This window comes from Mastomys coucha, unplaced genomic scaffold, assembly GCF_008632895.1.
Source record: "Mastomys coucha isolate ucsf_1 unplaced genomic scaffold, UCSF_Mcou_1 pScaffold21, whole genome shotgun sequence".
NCBI classification, from domain to species: Eukaryota; Metazoa; Chordata; class Mammalia; order Rodentia; family Muridae; genus Mastomys; species Mastomys coucha.
This window is the reverse complement of record NW_022196904.1, coordinates 124,673,113-124,700,398: the sequence shown is the minus strand read 5'-3', so window position 1 is coordinate 124,700,398 and position 27,286 is coordinate 124,673,113. Positions and strand designations below refer to the sequence as shown.

At 44.7% G+C, this 27,286-nt stretch overlaps 1 protein-coding gene across 1 annotated transcript; it reads left to right on the top strand.

Moving 5' to 3' along the window:
- The first annotated feature begins 6,349 nt into the window (after window positions 1-6,349).
- Clrn3 (clarin 3) lies at window positions 6,350-21,868 on the top strand. The gene is made up of 3 exons (XM_031384644.1): window positions 6,350-6,711; window positions 15,792-15,971; window positions 20,427-21,868. Exons 1-3 carry the CDS (start codon window positions 6,483-6,485, stop codon window positions 20,696-20,698), a joined length of 681 nt encoding a protein of 226 aa, XP_031240504.1. The 5' UTR covers window positions 6,350-6,482; the 3' UTR covers window positions 20,699-21,868.
- Window positions 21,869-27,286: the final 5,418 nt, after the last annotated feature.

The following is a 27,286-nucleotide window of genomic DNA, read 5'->3' as shown; positions in this document are numbered from 1 at the left end:
CAGGAGACACTCCCAACAGTCAGAACTCACAGTGAACATGTGGGCTGGCAGAACAAAGCAGGACAGTCCCCAGCAGGCAGCAGCAGGTTACCTGTCCAGAGCTCAGTGGGGGCAGGCAGATAGTTTCCTTCTGAGTGTATGTGCCCTCAGGGAACAGCCCAGGTTGGGTGTGGCCAAATGGCCCAATGACCATCACCCAGCTCTGGACTTTATTGCTGCTGGAACTGCAGATCCAAGCTAATGTTATAGACAGTGACAGTTTCAAAGCCCTGATAAGCTTGTTAGCACAGCAGGGGTGGGGAGGCAGAGGCTGTTATCCACCAAGAGGGGAAAGTGTCGCCTCAGTCAGACATCTGTTCTTGGAAAGTGACAGCCTTGGGAACATGATGAGGAGGCAGATGGCTCTTCTCTCCCAGTAATATCTGCCCTGTTGGACCCCAAATGTTATTCTAGGAATTAAGTGGTATTCCTCAACATCTACTGAAGTCTACAGACATCCCATTATTCAGGCATAGGTTATCCTTCATTAACTTTGATCCTCATTTGGGCTCATGACTCCCATTAGCATCAGTTAATTCTCTTCCCCTCATCCTAGGTGACAAAGGCCTCCTGCTTCACTCCATCCTAAATGCCCTGTTACTCCTGCCTTTTAGTATCTGAGACATAGAGAGACATAGTCTCTCTCTCTCCCCCATAGTCTCTCTGCCTGACTGAGCCCCTCTGAGGCTTTCTATGTACCTCTCTGCCTCCTGAGTTCTCCTCCATATTTGGCTATACCATTTCTTCTTTGGAATACGGTCCCATCTAGGCAGACTTCCCAGAACTGTACCATTACCAGACCGTGTGTTCTTTTTTTTAATTGTCCCCAAGAACTTGACCACTGGAATGTGTATGTGTATGTGTATCTATGTGTGAGTTATATGCACTTGAGTGTAGGTGCCTATGGAGTCCAGAAGAGGGTGCTAGATCACCTGGAGCTACAGTTATTGGCACTTTTGAACCATTCCATGTAGGTTCCGGGAACTGAACTCAGGTCATTTGCACAAATAACAAGCATTCTTTACCACTGAAGCCTTTCTCCAGTTTTGCAGTAACATTTTTTTTTTTTCCTTTTGGACACAGGATCTCCTGCAGCCTAGGATGACTTCAAGCTCAATATGTAACCAAGGATGGTTTTGAACTCCTGATCATCCTAGAGTATAGATAGGCATGTGCCACCATGCCTACCTTTATGCAATGTCTGTGCTGGGGATAAAATCAAGGGCTTGGCTTTGTGCATGCTGCACAAGCATCCTACCAACAGATCACATCCTCACTTCCTCTCCACAGTATCTTCTAGAACTTCTCCATTTTAAAAGTTTCCAGCAGAATTCATATGTTGAGGCCAGAGATATTCCCTTGGAGAATAAGCAAAAAGGGGTCAAAATTGGTGTTAATAAAAAAGAAAATAGAATTTGCTTCTAAACAATATGCAGGAAGATTAACATAAAACTATCTGACTTTAGGAGAACTATCGGGCTTTAGTGATTCACCGTAGGGTGTGGGGAGCAAGAGAAAGGAGAAGAGAGTGTTCACTGCTTTGCAGTGACAATCAGAACCAGTCCACACAAAGAAGAATGGCTCATATGACCTCTAGAAGATGCTAGAAGTTTTCATTTCTAGTATCTCAATATTATTCCCTCTACCCCTCTTTTTCCCATGTTAGGCCCAAATCCTAACAGTTCTTGCCCACTGAAGTTAAAGAGGTAGGCTTCTGTAGGAAACCTCTCTACTTGGCCAGAAAAGAACCCCAAAGAAACAGAAAGTTGCATCTAGTTTGCATCCTCACAATATGTTAATTTTTGAGTTTCTTTTTTACTGATGAACTATATACAAGCAATGTGCAGATCCTATGAACACAGTACAGGGAATAGAGACATATACATAAGCAATAGGCATGTCTTTACCAAGATACTGACATTTTAGACAAGGGGAAATTCCTTAGCTGGTACAGTGCCTGTCCCCACAAGTATGAGGACCTGAGTTGACTCACCACCCAGGTAAAAAACCAGAGGTAGTGTGCAAGTTTATAATCCCATTACTGACAGGTAGAAACAAATGTATCCCTGGAGTTTATTGGCTTGCTAGTCTAGCCAAATCAGTGAATCTCTGGTACTAATGAGAGACATTGTTTCCATAAAAGAGAAAAACCCCTCCCACATACACATCTGCACACACATACACACCTGCACACAAAGACACACATATACACCTGTATGTACACATACACATAGATACATATACCTGCATGTGCACATGTGCATGCACGCACGCACACACAACACACACACACACACACACACACACACACACACACACACACACACACACACACATACACATACACACACATACACGCTGACATTTTGGTCCCTTACACCCTCTTGCCTTTTCAGAAAGTGACAGATCCCACAATGACAGCCATTATTCTGATATCTGTTGCCACAGATAGAATTGCCGCTTTTGCTCTTTATAGGAATGTGATTAGAGTATGTTATATATAGGCAGATGGCTCTTCTACACACTATGCTATTTCTAGTTTCTTTCACACAGCAAAATAATTTTGAGATTCGACCTTTATGGTCTGGTCATGGTTAGGTAACATAGTTTTTCCTCTAGTTTTATTTTCTAATTTTTCTCTTTATCACGGGTTTTCAATGTGATTTAAAGGCCAGTGATTCTGCTGCAGAAAACAAGAAGCCTCTCACTGAGGCCCCACCCCAGTAGCCCCTGGCCTCCCTCCTCCCATAGCTCATCCAGCTCATGTCCCTGTTACCTGCTATATGCATCATGAAGCTGCTGGCCATTGTCATGTATGCCACACAGGTTCCACCATACCCTTTCTGATGAGCATCCTGAAGGAAGTTGCCCAGCTGCTTCTCAGTCCCAAGGCTGGTGGCTAGTTTTAGATGTGTGTTGACTGTTGATACTTATTTACTGTATGGATATAATTTATCATTTGTATCATAAAAAAGAGAAATGTGATTTAAAATGTCTCATTGTGATTTTCTAAGCCTTATTGGTTTAAAGTAAAGTAAAGTTGTTGTTGTTGTTATTGTTGTTGTTGTTCTTTTGGTTTTTCAAGACAGGGTTTCTCTGTATAGCCCTGGCTGTCCTGGAACTTACTCTGTAGACCAGGCTGGCCTCAAACTCAGAAAGCCACCTGCCTCTGCCTCCCAAGTGCTGGGATTAAAGGTGTGTGCCACTGCTGCCTGGCTAAAGTGAAGTTTTTTTAAAAAAAAATACATTTTTTTCCCTTTAAATCAGAGTTGGGCTGGAGAGATTGCTCAGCAGTTGAGAGTGTCTGCTCTTGCAAAGGGCCTGTGTTCAGTTCTCAGCATCCATATGGGCAGCTCACTACTATCTAGAACTCTATTTCCAGGGAATCTGACTCCCCCTTCTGGCCTTTGCAGGGACCGAACATCCTGATGGTATATAAACGAACACGCAGGCAAAACACTCAAATACATAAAATAACAATAATATTAATCTTCAAAAACGTTTCCCCGGTCGCCCAGTTTCCAAACTCTGGTGCTATGCACCTGCTGTCTCCTGGCTGTTGGCTGGGGCAGGCACTGAGCTGGTGGGTTTGGATGGTTTTTATTGTGATGCGTGTCCATTCTCTGTCTTTCCCCTACAGCGCTTTGGGTTCTGTTAAATCCTTTCGGTGACCTTTCTGTTTCAGCTATTTTATTTTTAGATCATAGTTGATTATTTTTAAAAAAATGACTTTTGTTGTTCTTCAGAGCTTTCCTACTGTTCTATTTGTATTTATTTTGCTGTGATAAGCATTGAGATGGAAGGTGGGGTATAGGGAGACTTATTTCATCACTGTGGGAAGTAAAGCAGGATCTCAAGACAGGGACGAAAGGAGAAACCATGGAGGCCCTCTACTCTCTGGTTTGCTTCTCTGGCTGCCTCAGCTACCTTTCTTATACAGCACAGGCCTGCTTGTCTGGGGATAGCACTGTCCCTAGTGGGCCGGGTTCTCCTGCATTAATTAGCAATTAAGAAAATGCCCTACGGACATGCCCACTGGTCAATCCTATAGAGGCAACTCCTGAATTGAGGTTCTGTCTTCCCAGGTATGTTAAGTTGACAACTAAAGCTGACTGACATCTTCTTTTGTGCATTATATCATCTTTACTCTTAAATCCTTGAACTTTTTTTTTTATAATAGCATTGGTAATTCTTGTCTCCTACTTTAAACACCTATATTATTATCTATTGATGGGGTAGGTTCCTTGTTCTTTTCTAGCCTTATTTTCATTTTACTGTATGTTTGTGATTTCTTGTTGTTGGCTGAAGGCAGTGCCTTTGAGTGTTCTAGATGAGTTTTAGCCTTGTTAGGATGTGTCTGAAAAAGCCTTCCCCCCAGGAAAAAGCCAGCCCAGGCTTAAGGCATGATCATTCTGCTTCCTGACCTTAATGGCTGAAGCATCCCCCAAGAGTTTTGTCCCCTGGTTGCCTGGACCTTTGAAGAGTTTCAGCACAATCCAACTTCTGGAATCTTCATGATGCTCACAACCCTCACTAGATATTTCACAACTGGCCTGAGAGAGTCTCACCCTATCAGTCTGCAGCAAGAAGTTCCAGCAGGGCAGTGGTGGGGCATGCCTTTAATCTCAGCACTTGGGAGGCAGAGATAGGCAGATTTCTGAGTTTAAGGGCAGCCTGGTCTAGAGTGAGTTCCAGGACAGCCAGGGCTATACAAAGAAACCCTGTCTGGAACAAAACAAAACAAAACAAAACAAAAAAAGAAGTTCCCCCAGAAAGAGAGACAGAGACACAGAGACAGACAGATACAGACAGAAAGCCAGAGAGAGCCTAATGTAACTTGATTTATTTGCTCTATCTATCTATCTATCTATCTATCTATCTATCTATCTATCTATCTATCTATCTATCTATCTATCTATCGTCTTTCTATAATCTATCTATTATCTGTCTTTCTGTCTGTCTGTCTATCTATCTATCTATCTATCTATCTATCTATCTATCTATCTATCTATCTATGTGGTGACAGAAGTGTGGTATCTCCTCTATCCTGACTATAGCTTGATGCCTGCCTTGACTTTCAACATCTATCTGATTATTCTATAATTATCTATAGGTGTCTCTTTCCCCCAGAAATGAATTGGCTGAGTCTAGTGATTTGTGTGCGTATCTTCAGTCCCCTTTCTACATTTATGAGAGGAGAACCCTCATCCCACAGGTTAGTAGGTCATCTAAGAAAAAGCACAGGGTTCTGATATACATGTTCAACATTGTCCTGTAATCAAAGAACACAATAAAAAAAGAAATGAAAGAAATGAAAGAATAATTTGTGAACCTTCTGCAATCTCAAGAAACAAGTGGGCAAGTATCACCAAGGACTGGAACTCACCACTGAGATTGCTAACCAGCAGGTCACAAGGACAGTAGTTAGAGATTATAGTGAGGATGGACCCCAGAGATCACCTATTTAAGTGTTTGGTTCCCAGTTGATGGATTATTTAGGAAAGATTAGGAGATGTGTCACATGGAGGTTTTAAAAGCCCATGCTTGGCCCAGCCCTGTGCTCTCATTTTGCCTCCTGCCTGCAGGTCAGGATATAAGCACTTAGATATTCCTCCAATGCCATACCCAGGGCCTGTCACACTCACTGTCATGATGAATGTGGACTAACCCTCTGAAACTGAAGCTAAAACAAGCTTCTAGGTAAATGCTTTGTTTTGTAGGTTGCCTTGGTCATGGTGTCTCTTCACAGTAATAGAAAAGTAACTAGGGCAGAGATCTAAGCAAGAATGTTTAGGTCCACTTTTAGCAGAGTACTAAAGACTGATAAAGATTATCATTTAAATCAGATTCAAATATAATGGCATTTGGAAGAGAGAATTTGAAAGGCACCCCTCCCTAATAAGGTCCGAGAATAAAGAAGTATAACTCAGAAGGATGGGTGAACCTTTCTCTTTCCACTTCACAGGACCTTGACAGAGCCTTGAGGTTGGCTTTGGGAATCCCAGCAAAGGATAAATCTTGATGGCTCTGGAGCCCTGTGCTAATCCAATTGGGGTCTAAGTCTCTATTCTCATCATTTGAGAATTCAAGTTATGTCCTGACACTGTAGGTTTATCATGCCTGGCTTCCATGGCATAATAAAGATTATAAACTAGTCACGTGACTGAGGAAGCCCTGAAAGGACCGTCTAGCCCTTCTTCATGCTGGTTGGCTGCAGCCATGACAACCATTTCTGCTAGACCAAAGTTCAGCTTCTGCATGTCTTTATGGCCTTGTTCACAGTTCAATGTTCAGTAGCATAAATCTTTCCAATCAGACGTAGGTTTTATATTCAGAACCAAGTGCCGGACTCTCTTTCTAAATACTGGATCCCAAATGGTAAGGCCCCCAAATATTCTAAGATTGCTGCTGTTTTACCCCAGGGAGCTTTCTTCCTGAGAAAAATGCCAACCACACAGAAGACGTTGATGTTCCTGTCTGGCTTTCTTACAAGCCTGGGCTCTGTTGTTGTCATCTGCTCCATTCTTGGGACACAGGCATGGATCACCAGCACAATTTTCTTCAGAGATACTATCTCCAATGGTACCATTGTTATTACCTATGGGCTTTTCCGTGGTACGAGTGCTCAAGATGTGAATGAAGGCCTTCAAGATCTGGACAAAAACTTTGAAGGTAAATGACCACCCAGTTAGAATGGGAATGGCAGGCCATGGGTAAGACACATCATTCTATATTTGGGCTAAACAGCCATTTAAAACTAATCTCTTCGAAGTCCTGAGTTAGGCTATCATTGGACTAACTCATAATTTTGAAGGTGTTTATTATATATTCGGACTCATGGCTCCAATTATCTTGTTATCTTCGGAGTCTAAACCATTCTATCAGCTGCTAGGCTTGAATATACCTATCTGGTTCACTGACAAATGAATAATTAAGTTAAAGTATGTGGCAGCCTTGTGGTGTTTAAGAGCCAGAAGAAGCAGCATTTTAAATGACATTGACCATGGGTTTTGACTTGAGACATCCAGCTCCTTCCACAAGTTTGTAAGTAATCATATAGGAAAAATGTAAAAGAGAAAACATTAGCATTCAGTAATTTTCTCAGCTTCTTGAATTTAGACTTTTGTATTCAGAGTACCTCATTGTTGGAAATGGTACTTAATACCTATTAATCCTGTTCCTTATAGGATTTCCTGTTTGTTACTCATTTCTGATGTAATAATGTCTTGTTCTCAATAAATACAAAATAACCTATTGAAGATAGGTAGATGCAGCTAGTTGAGTTTTGGATTTTAAGATCTAGCATTATGGTTTTTGAAAGGCAATAACCACAATTATCCACTACATAGCATATAAGTGGACTTTAAGTTGCACAGTGCAGGGTCTGTACAGCTGGGTTTTGGGCATTTACTTTTCTAACGATGCACCTTATACCCGTGTACTGTTTCGTGCCTGTACTCCAGGATAGAGTTCTAGCAGGTTTATGATTTTGTTAATAAAATGGTTTCTATAAATCCAGGGCAATGTATCTCCAAGCTCTCACTGTGTCTTTGAGTGGTTGGAAAAGCACATCTTCCCTGAGGTTTCAGCTGCTTCCCCCTCTCCTGGTGCTAAGCCACAGCCTTTCAGGAGTGTGAAGAGACCTCCTTTACAACAAGCAGGAGCTCAGATTTCAAAGTCCCCTTCAGCTCTCAGTACTATCATTTTCCAAATTAAAAAGTACACTTGTTTGTGAATCCTCTGGCACATTTAAGTGCTTGGAACAGAAGTCTACAGTGTTGACTTGGGACCAGTTGATTCCATCTCGAGACTGATGACCTCAACGGGAGCCCTGAGTCTCTAATCAAGGAGGCCCAGAGAAGGACAGGGAAGGTCAGGCCTACATGACTGGGAGTGATCATTCTAGTGTCTGGAGAAGAGGAGCAGCCACAGTCAGGGGGAGCAAAGCTTGGGATCAGTGCCAGCTAGGCCCCTTCCTGTCAGTGTAGAAACAGGCAGAATGCTTGTGCTGCCTGTGCCTGACTCTCTGTTTTTACCCTTTGCTACTGGAAAGCCACACTGTAAACCACCCACCCCCACCCCACTGTCCAACCTCTCATGGCTACGGAGGGTGAACAACCACTCAGTGGAGGAAGATGTTAACACAATTGTTGGGTGGCATCTAAGGGCCGCTCAGAGACTATGGGATTTTTTTCCATACCTGTGACTGTGGTAAGCACTGAACATGTACACATTTCTCCCAGACAAGAAGTCATCCCTAGCACATATAAGCAATGCTAAGGACCCCCTGCTGCTTACCATGTCAACAGAATCCAGTATTTACAGTGAGACACGATGCTCTCCTGCCAGTAAGCCAGAGTTGCTGTGAACATCATTAACCAATCATTAGTAGCAAAGTTAAACCCGTATGAAGTTAAATATGCATTATCCTGTTCAGCATTTAGAGATTGATGCTTCCCCTTGAGAAGCCAAGTGTGTTAGTTTGTGGCTAAGGCCAGGACACACTGAAATCCTCCAACAGTAATTTATATGTTATCAGGCTCTGCACCGGGGTCTGATATCTTGTGTTTATTAGACTACAGGGTTTTCAGTGAGAGAGCAGACTGGGCAATAGCTATTGACTTAAAGGGTCAAACCCATCCAGCCAACTAGAGGACAATGGATGAAGATAATGCCCAGTCAGCCCTAGTCAGGAAACCTGCTGGGGAACTGGGCTGACAATGAGCTCAGGCTGGCCAGATTGGTCCTGGGTTGTCTACTATCCAGATAAGTGACGGTTTATTCCCTTGGAATGTCATCTCCAGTAGTACTCAGCCTCCACCCTGACCCAACCAAGTATCTTTAGAGATCATTTTGGCATTTCAATGAATGCTGTTTCTCTTTCTAGGGTACTCTTTGACCTTGGTCCCTTGGTTAGTAGACATATGACACTTTTTCTTTTTTTTGGTGATTTTTTTTTTTTTGAGACAAGGTTTCTTTGTGTAACCCTGGTTGTCCTGGAACTCACTCTGTAGACCAGGATGGCCTCGAACTCAGAAATCCACCTGTCTCTGCCTCCCAAGTGCTGGGATTAAAGACATGCGCCACCACTGCCCAGCAACGTGTGCCGCTTCAAACAGCCACATGAGCATGGCACTGACTCTGAGCTGGGGATGGAATCTCCTGGATGCTTCAAAGAACCTGTGCACTTGACCTCCCATACCAATAAGAAGAACTTCAAATTCAGGTCCTGTTCCCCTTGTTTAAAAACAAAAAACAAAAAACAAAACAAAACAAAAAACCAAAGAAAACCTTACTAGATGCACTATTTTCCATGTAGCTATGACAAAACACCAGAGAGAAATAATTTAAAGGAGGGAAGGTTTCTTCTTAGTTCACCGTTTCAGAGGGATTTAAGTCCATATTAGTGGGAAAGGTGTGGCAGAGCCTTGTGTGAGATAGTTTCCTCACATAATGTGGTCCAGATAGCAGAGGGTACAAGCTGGTGGGTATAACCTTCAAAGGCCTGCTCCAAGTAATCTATTTCTAGTAGCCAGTCTGTGTCTCCAGAAATTTCCACAGCCCTTAAAACAGTGACTCAGGCTCCAGTCTGGACCTTGAAAACTTGACCCAGTGGAGAAAGAACATTTTGGTCAATCTATAACATCAGGTGTGATGGCTAACCTTGATTATCAACCTGATAGGAACCAGAGTTACGTAGGAGGCAAGCCTCTAGCCAAATCTGAGAGAGTCTCTATACTGGGCTAATGGAGGTGGGAAGATCCACCCTAACTGTGGGTGGTGACATCTGGGCTGAGGTCTTAGACTGCATAACATGGAGAAGGTGAGCTGGTCACCCTTCTTCCATGAAATCACTGTTGTTGAGCACTCTGCTGTAGCCATGAAAAAGGTGATTAATACACTAGGTGATTTTAGGACAAACCGCTCATAATTCTGATTAAGGGCTGATGGACAGCAATGCTCCTTTGGCCAGATACTAGAATGACACAAGCTTTGGGCATTACTTTCAAGATCCTTGATGGCAGGCTGCTTGAAGTTGATTTATTGGACATAGCTCAGCACACAAGCTTACAAATGAATGAAGGCAGGCTAGGGGCAAGCGTAAGTAAGGCTCAGCGGCCTCTGGGTTGTCATCTGATCTGGCTTCTTCTCAGCCCCCACTCTCCACTGGTTTCTATTTCTTTTCTGTGACCTCAACATTGTACTGTTAAACAGAATGGAACTGAGGCTGTAAATACAGCACAGAAAAGAGTGACAAAGTAAAAAATCAAATGGAGCTGATGTCTTGAGGATGTGTGAAGACTCCCCACCTCCCTCCTCCAACTTCATCTCATGTATCAGAATGTGTCTCCTGGAGAAGGGCTACTTACGCTCTTCTCTTCTCAGAGATGTGAGCACATCGGAAGGAAGGGTTGGTGGGAATGAAGACAACCAAACCAAAGGGCTTTGCCACTTTTCTCTCCAGACAATCTTGGCAACTGTCTAAGAGGCTGAGGCGATAGTTGTGACTTCCGTGGGGAGGGTCCAGGCCATGCTCTAAGACCTGTCAGTACTGTGATGTCTACTAATGGGAGCATTGCACTGGGTCAGGTCTCTGGTGGCCAGGTGTCTGAGGTGGGAATGAAATCTGTTCCCACCTGAAGAACCCAGTTTTAGTTACTTGTGTCAAAGGCAATTTAAGGAAGGCAGGGTTTGTCCTGCTGGTCACACTGCATCTGCAGGCAGGAGAGAAAGAGAGACAGAGACAGAGCAGAGACAGAGACAGACAGCAAGAGGTAGATGCTGGTACTCAGCTTGCTTTCTTTTTATTCAGTCCAGGACTTCATCTCATGAAGTGATGCTCTCTCTACATTTAAGGTGGATGCTCTCTACATTTAAGGTGGATGCTCTCTACATTTAAGGTGGATCCTCCCACCTCAACCCAATCTAGAAACTCCCTAACAGTCATGCAAAGAGGTTTATTACCCTAGTGATTCTAGATCCTGTAGGTCGACTGTAAGTGTAACCGTCACACTCACACTCAATATCTATGGACTTACAGAAAACAAGACCTGGAGGTGGAGGGCAGTTGGAAGGCGGGACCTGGATGGCTAAATCTTACCCAGAGGGGGGGCTGGGTGTCTGGATGCCCAGCTGAGGTGTCTGCTGGCTGGCTGCTCATCTCTGCCTCTTTCTGGGGCCACCAGAATCAGGGCAATTAGCTCCAATTGTGAGGGGACTCCCGATGCAAAAGCTTGTCCCATGAAGGAAAGAAAGAGAACAGCTCGTGTCTGCTCATTTTATGGGGAGGGAGCAGCTGTCAGATGCCGCGAGGGTTATTGTTACTGCACTCCAGCTAACTCTCATCAAACCTTCAGCTATCATTGTCTGAGTTCTGAGGCAGGGGCTGAAAAGACAGAGCTGTCATATCTAGGTGGCAGGGGATTCAGAAATAATTTTTTTATAGTGCAGCAGTTAAAATTAAGACGAATCACTCCCCCCCCAAGTATGTAGAAAACTATGAGTCAGCAGCCCCAAAATTAACTCTCTTCGGAAAATGATGTCTGCTAAATCTTATTGAAAGTCAAGGCAGAGCTGAACTTGATTGCCATCTTCTTTTTCTTTTTGTGTGAGTGTATTTGCACGTGTATGCACAAGTGCTTGTGCCTGAGTGTGCACATATGCACGGGGCCCAGAGGTCAATATGGTATGTTCCCCAATTTTGTCTCATCTTTTCTTCCCTTAACTTTATGTGTATGTCTGTGTGCTCGTACAAGTTCATGTGTGGCACGTGAATGTAGAAGCACAAGGATGCCAGAGAAGGTATTGGCTCCCCTGAAATGGGAGCCTCCACCTAGGTGCTAGAAACTGAAGAGGAGTCCTCTACAAGAGTAAGCATGCTTAACTGCCGAGCCGTCTCTCCAACCCCCTCCACCTTGCTTTTTGAGACAAGTTCTCTAATGGAACCTGGGCTCATTGATTCTGCCAGGCTGGCTGGCTAGCAAGCACCAGGCATGTTCTCTTGTCCCTGTTCCCCAGGGCTGGGATTACCGGCTTCTTTTTTAAAACATGGGTTCTGGGGGGATTGAACTCAGACCCTTATGTCTTCAGGGTAAGCGCTTCTTACACTGAGCCCTTCATGGTCACTTTTTATGTATATGAGTACATTGTAGCTACTCCAGACACAGCAGAAGAGGGCATCAGATCCCATTACAGATGGTTGTGAGCTACCATGTGGTTGCTGGGAATTGAACTCAGGACCTCTGGAAGAGCAGTCAGTGCTCTTAACCACTGAGCCATCTCTCCAGCTCCTCATGGTCACTTTTTAATGGGAATATTCTACTTGCAAATGAACATCCACGTAGAGTTGTAAGTCAGTGTGGAAGGCAGAGAGATACTCAGAGAATTCCAGGCATTTGGGGCACAGAGCGTGTTCCTCACACTCAAGTTTCATTTTTGACTTAAATATTTAAATTATTTCCTTGATTACAGAACTCTGACAAGGAGAAAGAGAAAGGTCTTTTTGTTGTTGTTGTTGTTCCCAGCTAATTTCCCTTGAGATCGAAGGACGGTTCCTCCAACCCTGGCTGCTGGGAAAGAGGAAGTAGGTCCACCTTGACTTGATGAATGGCTGACACAGCCATAGGAACCAGCCTGGACCTCTGGTTGGGTGTGTCTCCCTAGCTCTGTTGCTTTTCCCTGGTCTCCTTCTGACATTACCTCCTTCCAGTTTCAAAGTCAGCATATGCTGAGTTAGTACAAGCAAAACCTCCCAAACATGTAATTTTTGCAGAGCATGGAGAAGTAGGAGACTCCAGTTGGTTAAGTCAGGGGCAAGTGAAAGCCCAGTCAAGATCTTTGAGAGCCTCCAGAAGTCACCGGAGAGTTCAGTCACCATAGCAATGAGACGGAATTACCTATAGGAGCTGAGCTTTGCCCTGTGCGTCTGAGGAATGAAATGTTCTACACCCAGGGTGGCAGGTCATGGTCCACCTGTTGCTGAACTTGTTTCTCTTTTCCTGGGGTTCACAAGGGAGGCATGTCTACGTTTGCCACATGCCGCAGCTGTGCTCCTGCCCTCTTGCCTTCACGCTTTGAGCCAGTGTCCTGTGTTGCTGCTGCCCTTAGGCCTCTCCCTTGCAGGAGGCGCCTGCTCCGGGGCTCAGCCTCACACTGGTCAGGATACCTTCTAACTCTTCATGGGCGATTTCTGACACCACCCAATATTTTGGTCACGCCCCTTTCACACCTACTTTATCTAGTAGGAGGACATGCAGATTTAGAAAAATTAGTATGAGGACTTAAACCTGAAGATGTCTTGTCCACCACATATTGTTTAGCCCCAAACCTTCCAACCTCTGACTCTTCCAGTCTTTCTGCCTTCTCTTCCCTAGGGAAGAAAAACCTGGCTTCAAAACAAACATTTTTTTATTTATTTACATTGGATGTGTATGTGTGGGTACATGCACACACACAAAGGTCAGAGGAAAAACTCATGGGGTTCAGGTCTTTACATATTCAGGTCCTAGGGATTGAACTTCACTGAATGTCTTTGGTAGCCAACAGCTTTACCCAATGTGTCACATTGCTGACCCCGAGCCTGTTTTCTAATGGTACCACTAGATTCATCTTCTGATATCTATAACAATGATTTTATCAATGATATGATTGCTGGAGACATTTTAAGATTGAAAACATTATTTTGTTTAAAAAAAAAATACCAGATGTTTTCACCCAAACTGGACTGAGTACATACATATTCTTACCTAAGGTAGATGGAGATCCTGGGGTCCTGTGTAAGATCACCCAGAATCACAATTCAAAAGCAGGGCATGAAACCACCTCAGTGAAGACAATGCCTTTAAAATATATTTATTTCATTTTATGTTTTGCCTGCAAGTCTGTATGTGGACCACATGCCCGTGGAAGCCAGAAGAAGGTGTTGACTCCTCTAGAACTGGAGTTACAGATGGTTGAGAGTAGAAATCAAACTGATGTTCTCTGCAAGAGCGACCAGTGTCCTTAACTGCTGAGCCATCTCTCCAATATCCCAGCCCCATTCCTTACACAAGACTTTCAGTCACACAGGGTCTCTTGTACTCCTTGAATGATCAGAAAGAACACACAGGTGCTCGGTGTGCAGTTCTACAGTGAGCATCAGAGCAGGGCTCGATGCTGGAGAAGGGAAGGAGAGGGATGGATGCCTTGCAAAGAGAAGGTGCTGGTGGCACATGGTAGGACATGCTTCAGTAGATGTGTTGTTTCTACTGTCCCAGGGAGCTCCCAGTACACACACCCCCTGGAAATTAAGAATCCAGGTCTACCTGGCTAGTTCCTATTCATTTAAGCTCTGCTGAGCTAAGACTGGGACTGTCTCCACATAAAAACAGGAAGAGGAAGAAAGTCGTTGGCTAGTTCTTACTCACCCCTCTGTGGCTATTATGGCTTGCAGCTTCCAGTGGATTTTGCTAATGCTGTTTAGAGTCAGCACCACAATCTATTTCCCCGATTGTCTTTTCCAGGGGACGTTACAGACTATCTCTAAACACACACACTGACAGCCATTGGGAAGCCTCCTTGTACTTAGGAGGAACACATCTGTCTTGTCTGGGCTTTCTTGTGTGAGTAGAGTAAGAGGTAGAGAAGCTAGATGCACTGGAAAATGGCTGCTAGAGCTCAGAGGCTCTGAGGATCTGATGGTTCACAGCGCAGGGCACCTCCACTGTGTTTTCCACAAGTGCAGATCCACTCTGGAGCTTCTTAGATATGCAAATGCTATTTTGTAAAGTGCTTTCAGCTTGGAACAAAGTCCAAGGGCTAACCAGAGGGTTATGTTCCCAGCTGCCTCCAGTGGTCTATTCCCACTTTCATGGGAGGGGGATGACTTTGGGCCATCGGAAGGCACCCCGATTTGCCCTAGCAAGAAACATTTTCTATCTCCGCTGCTTGCTATGGGCTGGCACCTCTGTGATCACTTCCACTAGCTCTTATTCTCCTGCTTTTTTTTTCCTCTGTCAGCTCATCCTGGCTCACTAAATTCTTCTAAGCCATAGGGTTTATGGGATCCTCACTGCACAGAGGTTTGTACAGAGACCCAGCCTAAGGATTTCTGCCAGAAGCAATTAATTCTCAGACCCAGAGGGAAGCTATGGTGATGGAATTGCCATTATCCTACCAGCATGGCAGAGATCACTGGTGAGGAAGTTGCAGGAATTTAGGACTTGAAAACTAAGATAAACATCCACCTTCAGTACTGTGGCTACACAGCCTAGGAAAGCCACTGACTGACCTGCCATGAGGAATTCTGTCTCATTCTTATGTGTTTGTGTATGTTCCTAGACATACATTTGCAGGCAATGTTTATATGCAGGTGCACATACATACTTATATATGTGCATGTAGAGGTAAAAGGTCAACTTCAGAATGTCGTTCTTCAGGTGATACCCATCTTAGTTGTTGAGACAGGGTTTCTGGTTGAACATGGAGCTCCCAGTTCAACTAGACTGGCTGTTCAATGAACCCCAGGATCTACCTGTCTCTGTCGTCTCCCCTACACTGAGATTGCAAGTATTCACCACCCCATCTGCCTTTTTCAGGTGTATTCTGGGGATTGGATGCAGATCCAGGGCTTCTACACCAAACACATGACTGAACCAGCCATCGTCTGAGCCTGTGAAGTCATGTGCTTGCAGGAAAAATGGCTTACTGCTTCCCTATCTCGGCTTTACTTGGATTTGTATTCTGCACCGTGCACTCACCAAATGTTGCTTTAGTTTTAGGGATATTGAACAATTCTTCCCAGAAGTCTTTGCATCTGGTGGCTATCCTACTCCTGATCCTGAGTCTGGTAGCTTCTGTGCTGAGCTCAGTGTTCACCTTCTACAACAGCATCAGCAACCCTTACCAGACGTTCCTGGGACCTATGGGTGTCTACACCTGGAATGGACTCAGTGGTGAGTTTCCTGAGAAACCTCATGAGCACATCCGTGCATATCCAAACATATGCATACACATGTACACATGCACACATAGGTGTACACACACATGGACGTACACTCATGAACATGCATGCACACAGATGCATACACATGTATACATAGGTGTACACACATGCACATTGATACGTGCTCATGAGCACACATGCATATACATGTGCTCTCTGACTTGCCTTTCATGAGGAGCAATATGGACTCCAGAGTTGCCATACCTGGGTGGCCAAGCCACAGAGCCAGGAAAGGATGCCATCTGAGGCCAACACTCTTCCTGAGAGCTAGAGTGCTGGTGTGGTTGCTAGGTGATTTCGTCATTTTGTGTGTGTGGGGGGTATGGTATCCAGATGGGGAGTGGAGGATCTTGTTGTGACTTAGGCAAAAGTTTCTCCGTGGGTTTTGCCCATGTACTTCATCCCCTACATTTGCCCAGTGGGACCAACACTTAGAGATTAAGGGACTTGGATACAAATCCAGATACAGGTCCCCAGTGTCAAGGACCCACCGTCTGCCACCAAATCTTGCTCACTGCCAGGATAAACAGTGAATTGATCTCAGTTTCATTCATGGGACTTGGAGCCAACAGAAGCAGCAGCCACCTCAGGCATGACTGAATTTGGAGACCATGTTGTGGGAAGTCTGCCTCCCTTCATTCCTGCATACAGTGATTTCCCAGTGTGTGTTCTGTGGCCACACAGTTGATTCAAATCCTCTTGAAGGTCAGATGTCTGTACACACCCTGGACTCCTGCAGTAGCAGTTTTAGAGGAAAGGCCTGTCATTTTTCAGGAGTCAGGAGAGTGACTTGGGCCCAATTCTCATGGGCTTACCCACTGACATGACCTGATCAATCTCTGAAGCCAAGATAGATAAATTGACCCATTAAGTTGGCTAAGGAGACTTGTCCGTACTGGAGCTGGGCCCGAGGTCAGCTATTCTCCAGCTTTAGAGGCACATAGGGGAGGAGGTGTGGGTTCACATAGAAGGGGAGATGACAGGAGGCCAGACTGAGCAGGTACTGCCCTGTCTGCAGCCCATGGGGCTTACGGCTGGTCCCCTCCCCTCTTCCTCTGCAGAGGAAGACAGGCTGACTATACAGACGTCAGAAGCCTATGCCTGCTGGGGGTTGGGAGTGACAGGAAAAGGAGTCTGGACACTCTCCCCACAGCCCTGCCTACGTCTAGCCACAAAGGGCTATGTTGTGAGGGAAAAAATTCCCCACACTTACCTTCTAACACAGAGGGAGGAGAGGCTACGGGGTGGACAGGAAAACCACCTGGAATAGCTGTGTAAGGGGAAGTTATGCATTCTGACCTGGATCTAGAGGAGGCCTTCAGGCAATCCCAAGAGTTGGGAGTAGCCTGCCCTGATGCTCAGTAAACTGGATTCTGTATTCATATGCCCTCAGAAAGCCTTGGTTTTCTCCTCTTATCTGGGGTTTTACAGAGTTTAGTGAAAACTTGGTTTGCAAGAGGCTGATCCTTCAGAAAGGTCTCTGTACAGTGTTGACGATGTAGCTTTCTAGCCTTTGGGCTACACTGACAGGAGGGCTGAATCCAGGCCAACTTTAAGGCCCTGGGGCCAATAAGAACACTATAGTCCCCTGAGGTGCTACGCTTGATATTCTCCTGGGCTACCAGGTTGCGAGCTGGCCCAGTGGGCGGAACAGGAAATAGATTACCTGGTTCATTTCTGGAGGGGAGAAATAGCAATAATACTGCCTGAGGCTTGTGCCCCAACATCTCAGCACACACTGGCCCAACGTGGCTGGAGTTGGCCTCGAGGGATTTTAAGGTAGCTAGAGAGAAGGTTGGATCCAGACAGATCCACACAAACTGTCTCCTCTGACATATTGTTTCTCAACTGGAGAACGCAGGAAGTAATGAGTACCCTGGCTCAGCAGAGAAGGGCTGCTGGCCAGAAGCCCTTGTCCCTACGCCTTTAAGAACTGCTTCCCTCCCCCAGCCTCTTTTTTATCTACAACTCTGGAGAAACTGTGCAGCCAGCCAGGCCTAGAGATGCAGGCCTATACTTCCAAGTATTAGGAGGCTGAGACAGGAAGATTCCTCAAGTTCAAGATTGCCTGGCTGCAGAGGAGGCTTAAAGCCCTATTTTCAATATAAATGATGAAATGATAAAGAACTCCCGTACTGTTTTTGAAGTTCTATATTTAATTTCCAGTACTGTGGGAAGGAAGGATAGGAGGTGAAGACTGAGGGAGGAAGGGAGGGAAGGAAGGAAGGAAGGAAGGAAGAAGGAAGGAAAGAAGGAAAGGAAGGAGGGAGGAAGGAATTATGGAAGTATGGAAGGATAGAAGGAAGGAAGGATTGAAGGACAGAAAGAAGTATGGAAGGAAGGAAGGATGAAGGATATTCAGCTAACCAGAAGCAGTGTGAAGCCCATGGCTCCAGGCATCTGCCTTTAAAGTGCCTGGATAGGCAAGGTGCCTGTGTGCCAGCCTTTTCCTGTGCAAATCAAAGCTCCAGACAACCCACTCTAGGATAAAGACATTCACCTTGTATATGTTCCACCCCCTTTATGATTAATTAAGCTTTTATAAGAAACTTCACAAGAGGAAAATGAAGGATAATGAAGGTGTGAGAGGCTGCATCAGAGGAACAAGACTTTTGTTCATGCAAATAATTAAGAAATACAGCCATTATTTTGTGGGCGAGGTGTGTCATCAAGGGCTGTTCAAACATTCTCTTCACGCAACCCCCACCCTTAATTAGCTTCCCTCAGAGGACCATTTGGGGAACTTCCTTGTCGTTGGGTTAGGACACAGTTTGATGCCTGAGAGTTCACTGAACTGTACACATTCTGTGTGCATCAGCATATTAAGGATCTCAGAAGGACTTCATCTTGTGGAGCCTCCTGATGTATCGGACCCCGCCTGGGCATGAGCAACCAACCATCCTCACCCTCATGTTCCCCGAAAAGAAATTCCTTTTTCCAGCACTATTGGCATATGAATCATGGGCCCATACATTACTCACTTAAAGCATACGGTTCACTGGGTTTTGACATGTTCTTAGATACTGCAGACATCACTGACCATCATTTTAGAAATATTTTCACCAGCTCAGACAGAGATCTCATGTCTCCTGGTTACAACCTGCTTCTCACCCAGCCTAAGCAACTATAAATCTGCTTTGTGGTGGTTACTGCCTGATTCAAGATCACACTTGGCTGAGTCGTGCATTAGTGAACAGCTGCAGCAGCTGTCCCTGAGTCCAGGCCCAGCCCTTGAGAGCTTGTGCTTCTCTTGCGCTTGGCAGGACTTACTCCTCACAGCTGGCAGTGCGCCTGACCCACTGCCCTCTCCTGCTCTTGTGGAGGTGGCTTCTTTCACCTGTGATGCTGATGCTTGTTCAAGTCTTGTTTGTCCATTCACATTTCCTCATACATTTACCATGCCCACTCTCACTGCCCTGTTCACTTGCTCACACCTGCTACTTATATGACCTTAGGGCACAAGCTGCATGGTAGACCAGTTGTCCAACAATAAACTCTGATAGGATCTGAGACTCTAGGTCAAATATTGCCCAGAATAATACTTAGCATTTCATGCCTAGAATCTAGTTTATATCTTACATCTTATTTTTACATTTTCCTTCATCCTGAAACACTATAGAACTCCATGTAGCTATTCAGTAAATGCCTTTGGATTATGTATCCCATAAAGAAAATAAGTGATATTTCGAATGCATTGGGATGAGGGTGTGGGGAGCAAAATGCAGCTGGAGAGATAACTCAGCAGTTAAGAGTGACTGCTGCTCAATCATAAGAACCTGAGTTCGAATCCCCCTCCCCCATCCTGTGGGTGGTTCACAAACACCTGTAATGCTCGTTCCAAGGGATCTGATGCCCTATTCTGGGCCCTGTGAGTAGGTACCTACATGTATGGAATCATACATTGATTCAGAAATATGCTCATATACATATAAATAAATAACTTTAAAACATAAATCACAATGATAGATAGATGGCTGTATGAGTAAAGTCATTGCTGCAGAGAAATAAGTACCAGAGTTCAGATCCCTAGCACCCAAGAAAAAAGGCAGGGATGGGGCACACATCTGTAACCATGTCCTGGGTGGGCAGTGAGGTAGAGACCAGGGGCTCTCAGAGGCTTGTTGCTCAGACTGGGAATTCCAGCTTCAGTAAGAGACTCTGCTCTCTCTCCAAATTAAAGAAAGAAGGAAAGAAAGAAAAAAGAAAGAAAGAGAGAGAGAAACAAAAGATGGAAACTCTAGAGGAAGACAGCTAATGTTGTTCTTTAGGCCTCCACTTGTGCACATACATGTGTGTACATTCAGACACATACCTCAGAAATGCACACACATACATGCACACATGCATGGACACAAATACTGTTCTTGCTTTGGGCGTCATTTATGAAGCTCAATCTTCTTTGCAGCATCCTTTGTGTTCCTGAGCATGCTTCTGTTTGTGGGGAATGCCGAGTCCAACCATCTCTCCGAAAACCTGTCCCAGAAGCTTTATCCAGAGACCGTTAATGAGAGAACAACCCACACTTACGGATACTCATTTTGGCTCATCCTGCTTGTCATCTTTCTGAATATTGTCACCGTGGTCATCATCATTTTCTATCAGAAGGCCCGATACCAGCAGAAGCAGGAGCAGAGGAAGCCAGTGGAGTATGCTCCGAGGGATGGCATCTTATTCTGAGTTCTTTCTCATAGCACATTTGCACTGTCTCTGCCAAACTGGCTAGCTCCTCTGGATACTGCGTGGCAGAGCAAGCATCAGATGCCATAGCTTCTGGAACCGGGACGTCCTACAGACAGTGTTTGTACCTTTCTCCATGGATACCACCCTGAAAAGAGTTTTTGCCTAAGATCAGGAAAATGAGTGGGAAAGGCTGTGGGCTAGAGTACTCCAAAAGAGGGGTAGTCTGGGCCTGCAGGTCCTTCTCATTTGAACTTGCTATCCACAGTAATAAAGGTCTGTGGGGTTTTTTGCCTTTCCTGTGAGTAGATTAATAGACGGTAGCCCCTATGACCTTGTCCTCTGGATTGATCAGGCATTTTGCTCCTTTTAGGTAGAGAAGCACTCTGAACTTGTTTTTCCAGTCAGAAGTTAGATACAGAAGGATAAAGGATGGGACGACCTCCTCTTCTGGTCCCTTGGTGGCTGTCATGGCTTCCAGGCTTAGTTCCTTTAATGAGGGCTAGATACTTACAGAACTAGAAGCCCTGCGTGAACAGGTTAGAGGTAAAATATGGTCTCTTCAAGTAACAGGAAGTCAGCAAAATAGCAAAGGCACCAAAATTTATATTACATGTTTTTCAGTACAACATTTCCTTTAAAAAAATCTAATTGAGAATCATTCAGCCTTGACTTTACTATTCTATAGGCTCCACAGTGAAAACTGACAGACCTGAAAAGTGACCCCCTTTCATGTGTTGATGGAATCTTAAAGCAGTAGCTCTGTGACAAGTGGTGGATCTTATGAAGCTCAAAGATAAGTGGCCTTCAACACTCAAGAGATGTGATTGGGTTCCCACAATGTCGGCAGCGGAGTGCTGGGTCCTCACCCTTGTGGTGCTCACTATTGGGCAGATGAGACAGACATTTAATAAGCTCTTACTCGACTCCAATTAAAACAGTTGCCTAGGGTTGGGGGTCATCCCTCCATTGTACAACATTAAAGTGCCTAGTGTGTGACAGGCCCTGGGTTCCGTCTCTACCTCCATAAAAATGAAACAAACATGTAATGACAAAATTGTGCTTGTGTTTGGAAGGATGGATCTCTATCACACTCTACGCTGAAGACCTACTAATTCAAGATGACTCTTACCTACTAAATTATTAAAAGTTTACTTCACTATTTTCTTTGTAAGTGTGTGTGCACATGCCATGATGTGTGTGTCTGTCTCTTTGTGTATGGAGGTCAAGAGTGGATTCTCTCCTTCTACCTTGTGAGATCTGGGGGATCAAACTCATATCATCAGACTTGGTGGCAAACACATTTACACACTGGGCTACCTGCTACTAAATTATTATAAAGTTTGGGTTTGGAAAACAAGGCTTAGTGGGTAAAAATGCTTGTCACCAAGCATTGATGACCCTGATGACACTGTCTTCATCACCTACACAGTGGAATGAAAGAGTTGATGCCTGCAAGTTGTCCTCTGACTTCTGTGCATGCGTTGTGGCATGTGCATGCCCATAGACACAGTCATACTTCACTATAAATATATAAAATAAATGCACATATATGAAACAAATAAAATTTAAAACAACTTGGTCTTGTTCATCTGAAAATTTTGGAATATATTTTAAAAATATGATTATAAATGTAAAAAAAAATTAAACTCAGAATCTAAAAACATTTATATTCTTTGAAGGTCTGAATTTTCTATTGGATTTTTTTTAATGTGTCCACATAATAAAGAGGAAATGGATGTGGGTGCTGGACCATGCCTGTGAGCCCATCCATCAGAAATCAGAAGATTGCCACAGCTTTGAAGTCATTTTGGTATGTTGGGAGTTCTAGGACAGTGGAGCTTCATAAAGAGACCACCATGGTTTGAATGAGAAAGATCCCCCATAGGCTCAGGTATTTGATTACTTGGTCCCCAGTTGGTGGTGCTATTTGGGGGATGTTACATTACCTCTAGGGAGTGGAGCCTTGCTAGAGGAAGTATGTCACTGGGGTGGGCTTTGAGAGTTCATAAGTTCATCTCACTTCCTGTTTTTTCCCTCTGCTTCCTGCTCCTGGAGTCGGCCCTGCCAGTTGTTACCATGCGTCCTTGACATTGTAGACAATCCTTCTGGAATCATGAGCCCAAATAAGTAGATTATTTCTTTGTAAGTTGCCTTGATCATGGCATTTTATTTCAGCAACAGAAAAGCAATTAATACAGACAGTTTTGCCTCAAGCCAGCAAGAATACAAACAAAACGACTACTTTGTCTTGTGACAAGGTTCATTCACATTTGCAAAAGAAAGCATAGAAAACACTATGCTTACCAGATGTGTTGGTACATGATTTTGGGAAACTGAGACAGAAAGATCAGGAATTCCAGGCAAGCCTGGGCTACTTAGCAAGACACACAGGGCTTAAAAAAAAAAAAAAGTAAAGAAATGAAAAGAAAAAATAAAAGAAGTGAGATATTATGCTCACTGACAATAAGAACATGATGTGTAGGATAATAACTTCAGAAAAATCAATAGTTTACATCCCATCAAAAGCATTGGGCTCCCCTGATTAGCCAGTGCTTACAAGGCACTGTGGAAGGTAAGATATAGACTGGAAAAGATCCAGCATCAGAATTCGGTTTTATTATCTCAGCAATCATAAGTTAGGTAGAGCTAGAAGCTGTGTCCTCTTGGACATGACATTGAGTGTGTGTGAGTATGCTGTGGGGTGTTTCTAAATGACTGTCCTACTTCCAGTCTCTGTGGTCATCTCATTTGGGGCACCCTCTAAATGTCACAATGAAATTACAGGTATACATTTCAGGCCCCTCTAGCCTTCCAAAGCCTTTCAGAGGCCCGAGCACTGAGAAGGGCAGGCTATGCCCCTCAGAGTTGCTTCTCCCACCCAGCCAGGGCTCCTCAGCACCCTCTTTCCCTTACATGGAAGCTAGCCCACGAACTTCTGTGTAGACTTGAAGTCAATTCACCGTTGTCTAACATCACATCTTCTACAATCCAAATAAGCAACAGGCCCAGAAAACAGGACTGACATTTCAGCTGGGAGAGGAGTGGGTTTCCCTGGTCTCTTAGCACCTCTGTCTTCTCCATACCAGGCAACCTAGAACCCCAGAAACTCTTTGGGGTTCTGTTTGTGGAGATGCCCTCAGACAAGGTCACCAGCCAGTATGTGGAAGCTGACGACCCCTCATGCAGCTGGAGAAATGTGCTATAGCTTAGGTGTCTCGGCTCTTTCAGTACCTGGATGTCTCGCTGTCACAACTACACTAATGAGTAGCTTTGCCATCTCACTGCCAACTGTGGGAAGTGGCAGAGTCCAAGCTGTTGGCCCTCCCTTAGCTCTTTACTCTCAAGAAAGACATGATGGAGTAACGGGAGGGGTAACCATGGAGAACAGGCACCAAACAGAATCCTTGGAGCCAGGCTTCCAGGAGTCACCAAAAAGATGAGAGAGCAGCAATAGTGTCATGCCCTGGCCTGGTGAGAAGGACCTGAGAGCTCATGCCAAGGGCTGTGCTCCATGCCTGGAACTGTATAGTTTGTGTGGATGGAGAGGAAGACACCAACATGGCTGCTGTTAGATTTTGCAGGCTACATAGGTCCCTCAGCTCAGAAGGGAAACAGGAAATCCACAGAAAACCTAAACCTGGCAGCAGATCTGAAAACAGCTCTCAGGCTCTTCCACCCAAATGCGACCCAGTGCTATGAACAGTCATTGACAGAACAACCAAGCTCCTGGCCCCCAGTTTCTGTCCCAGAGGAAGTGTGGCATTTCTGATGGAATTTTACACATAGACCAGGACGCCATGCTCTGTTCTGTTCTGTTTGTACCTCTCTTCATTCAGCTTCTTCAGGTGAAGACACTCATTTGTCTTACGTGAGCCTTTAGGTGGACTTGGATGCTCATCTGAGCTGGAAGGGGGTCTCTTCTACAAAGCCTCCCACATACCCAGCAAAGGAGGAGGGAGGTATCCACAGAAGACTCCACACTGCCAAGGTTCATTTTGGTGTAAAATGTTTGGTAAAAGGGAGGAGGCATGCTCTGTATTTTCTAGCCAGCCATTGTTATTGTCACTTTTGAAGACTTCCCTCCTGCTTCTTGACCCCTTCCTGCTAAGCAGAACGCATACGTCTGGCTTTTGCCTTGGTGCCTAGTGGACTGGACACCATCTGCTTCTCTTGAGACACAGCTGCTTTGACTGATGAGGGTCTCATATAGATCACTGTGCTGTCCCTGGAGCCCCCTTTCTCAGTCAATGCCACACCCACAGCTCTCACTGTTTTCCAGATGCACATGTATGCTCATCTAAACACTGTATGCTGGAGATCCTATAGAGCCCTGGTAGCAAAGGTTCACATGGCCTTCTTGTCAGCCCCGTTTATAGCAGAGCCACTGTGACTCAGACTGGCTTAGCTGGGTATGGGTCGTCCCACAGTGAGCAAGAGGCTGAGCAGAATTATGAGTCATGCTCTCAGCGAAGCTGACAGTGGCCTTGTGAGTATATACAGTGGCTGTAAAAGTCAGAACTACATGTCCAGGACTAGACTTTGGACTCTACCCAGCCACTCCAGGCACGAGTCATTTTAGTTACTGAGTGTGCTAGAATCCTACAATGTTGACATGGGTAGGCATTCATCTTTTGATTAGAACTATAACCAGTTTCATTGGCATACAAACTGCACGTTTTCTTGCCTGGTTTCACAAAGAGGTCCTGGGTTTTAAAATAGATTCCACTTCTCATGATGCCATCACAGTGGTACCTAGGGATTATCCTGCTGGTGGCCATTGGTACAGCGGAGAGAGCCAATGCTGTGGGTCAGGAACTCAGGTCCAGTGGTTCCTCTGCAGGCAAGTGTTCACAGAGCAGTCATAGCATGGAGGATGCAGAGGCTGGAGCGGAGTGAGGAAGGGGACAGTCAACACATGCTTACAGAGCAGTGGATAGGGAATCCATGGGACAGGTGGCAGGAAGAACGGAGCTGTGGGAACTCTCAGGGGCTTCCTAAACAGATGGGAACAGTGGTCCAGAGACAGGGGGCCTTGGCTCCACGGCTAGCTCTGACCTCAAACAAGGGCTGACACCAGCCTTGGAAACAAGCCGTTGAATACGAAGGGGCAGGGGAAATCATGGCTTGCTTTTATCTGCTTACTCATTTGAGAAATAAAATGAGTGAAGGGATAGAAAAATAGGATGCTTAAAGATTTTTTTAAATTCTTTTTAATTTCATTGAGTTTATTTTTAAAAAAGCATTCACATGTAAACATGAATAAATAATAAATTAATTAATGGAGAAACATGTGTAAAAGGAATGAATGAATAAATAAATAAATAAATAAATAAATGGAGAAAAAATCATATAAACATTAACTCTAACAGTGTCCAGTTCCCAAGTGTGTGGGTCATGAGAAAGACTATAGAGAACACTCCTGAAATCATTTTTGTGAATGCTGTTATTTTACAAACTTTTATTGGTTGTTACATGGGGATTTCACATTTCTGGAGAGTGGAGAAATACTCGTTTTAGCATTCATCTAGCAAAATGCATCAAGTGGATGATGGACATGATGGTGGTGGTAGTGATGGTGGTGGTGGTAATGGTGGTGATGAGCTAGAAAGGCTCCTCTGGACAAGTTTCACATCTGTGCTTCAACCAAGTCAACAAACATATTACCACCACCTCCAATGCCACGAATGAAGCAGTGTTCTCACAGGTAGAATTGTCTAGTTTATGACCACTATGAAAACCTGTGGTTACAGACATATTAAAACAAATCAAGACTTACAGAAATTTTTGATAGAAAGGTAGAGGGTACCTTATTTCAAAAATATGCTTGGAATATTTAAGGTTCACAGTCAATTTCAGAGGAAGTTAAAGGAACTCCTTGTCCCCACACATGTGTTAACAGCATCTGGCACCAGAGAATGTCTCATTTGTGACACTTGATGAACTGCCATTGACATTGTATGCCACTGTCCTCCAGGTTCATGGTTCCCACTTGGGGTAGACATAGCAATTTTTCAGAAAATGATTGGAGGATCTTCTGTCTCAAGCTGTCTGTTCTTAGGACCTCTTGGTAGTCTTAAAAGTGACTAAAGGCAACGAACTCTTACTTGTGTAGGTGACCTCTTGTTGCTATTGATAACAATAGAACTACTGATCATGGGTTGGGAATGCAGCTGGGTTGGTAAAGTGTTGAGCTGAGACTGACCCTCAGGACCCATGTGAAAAGCTGGGCACGGTGGGGTGTGCTCATGTTCCCAGGCAAAGACAGCCAGTCCAGTCAATTTGGCAAGCTCCAGTCCAGTGAGAAGACACTCCCTCAAAACCCAAAGTGGGGCCAGTGAGCTGGTTCACTGGGTAAAGGTGCTTGCTGCCAAGCCTAACAACCCAAGTTCAAATCTGAAAACCTACATGATAGAAGGAGAAAACCAACTCCTGCAGGTTGTCCTCTGGCCTCCACATTTGCACTATGGCCCATGTGCACATGTGCATGTATACGCACGTGCGTGCACACACACATACACACACACAGGAGAGAGAGAGAGAGAGAGAGAGAGAGAGAGAGAGAGAGAGAGAGAGAGAGAGAGAGAG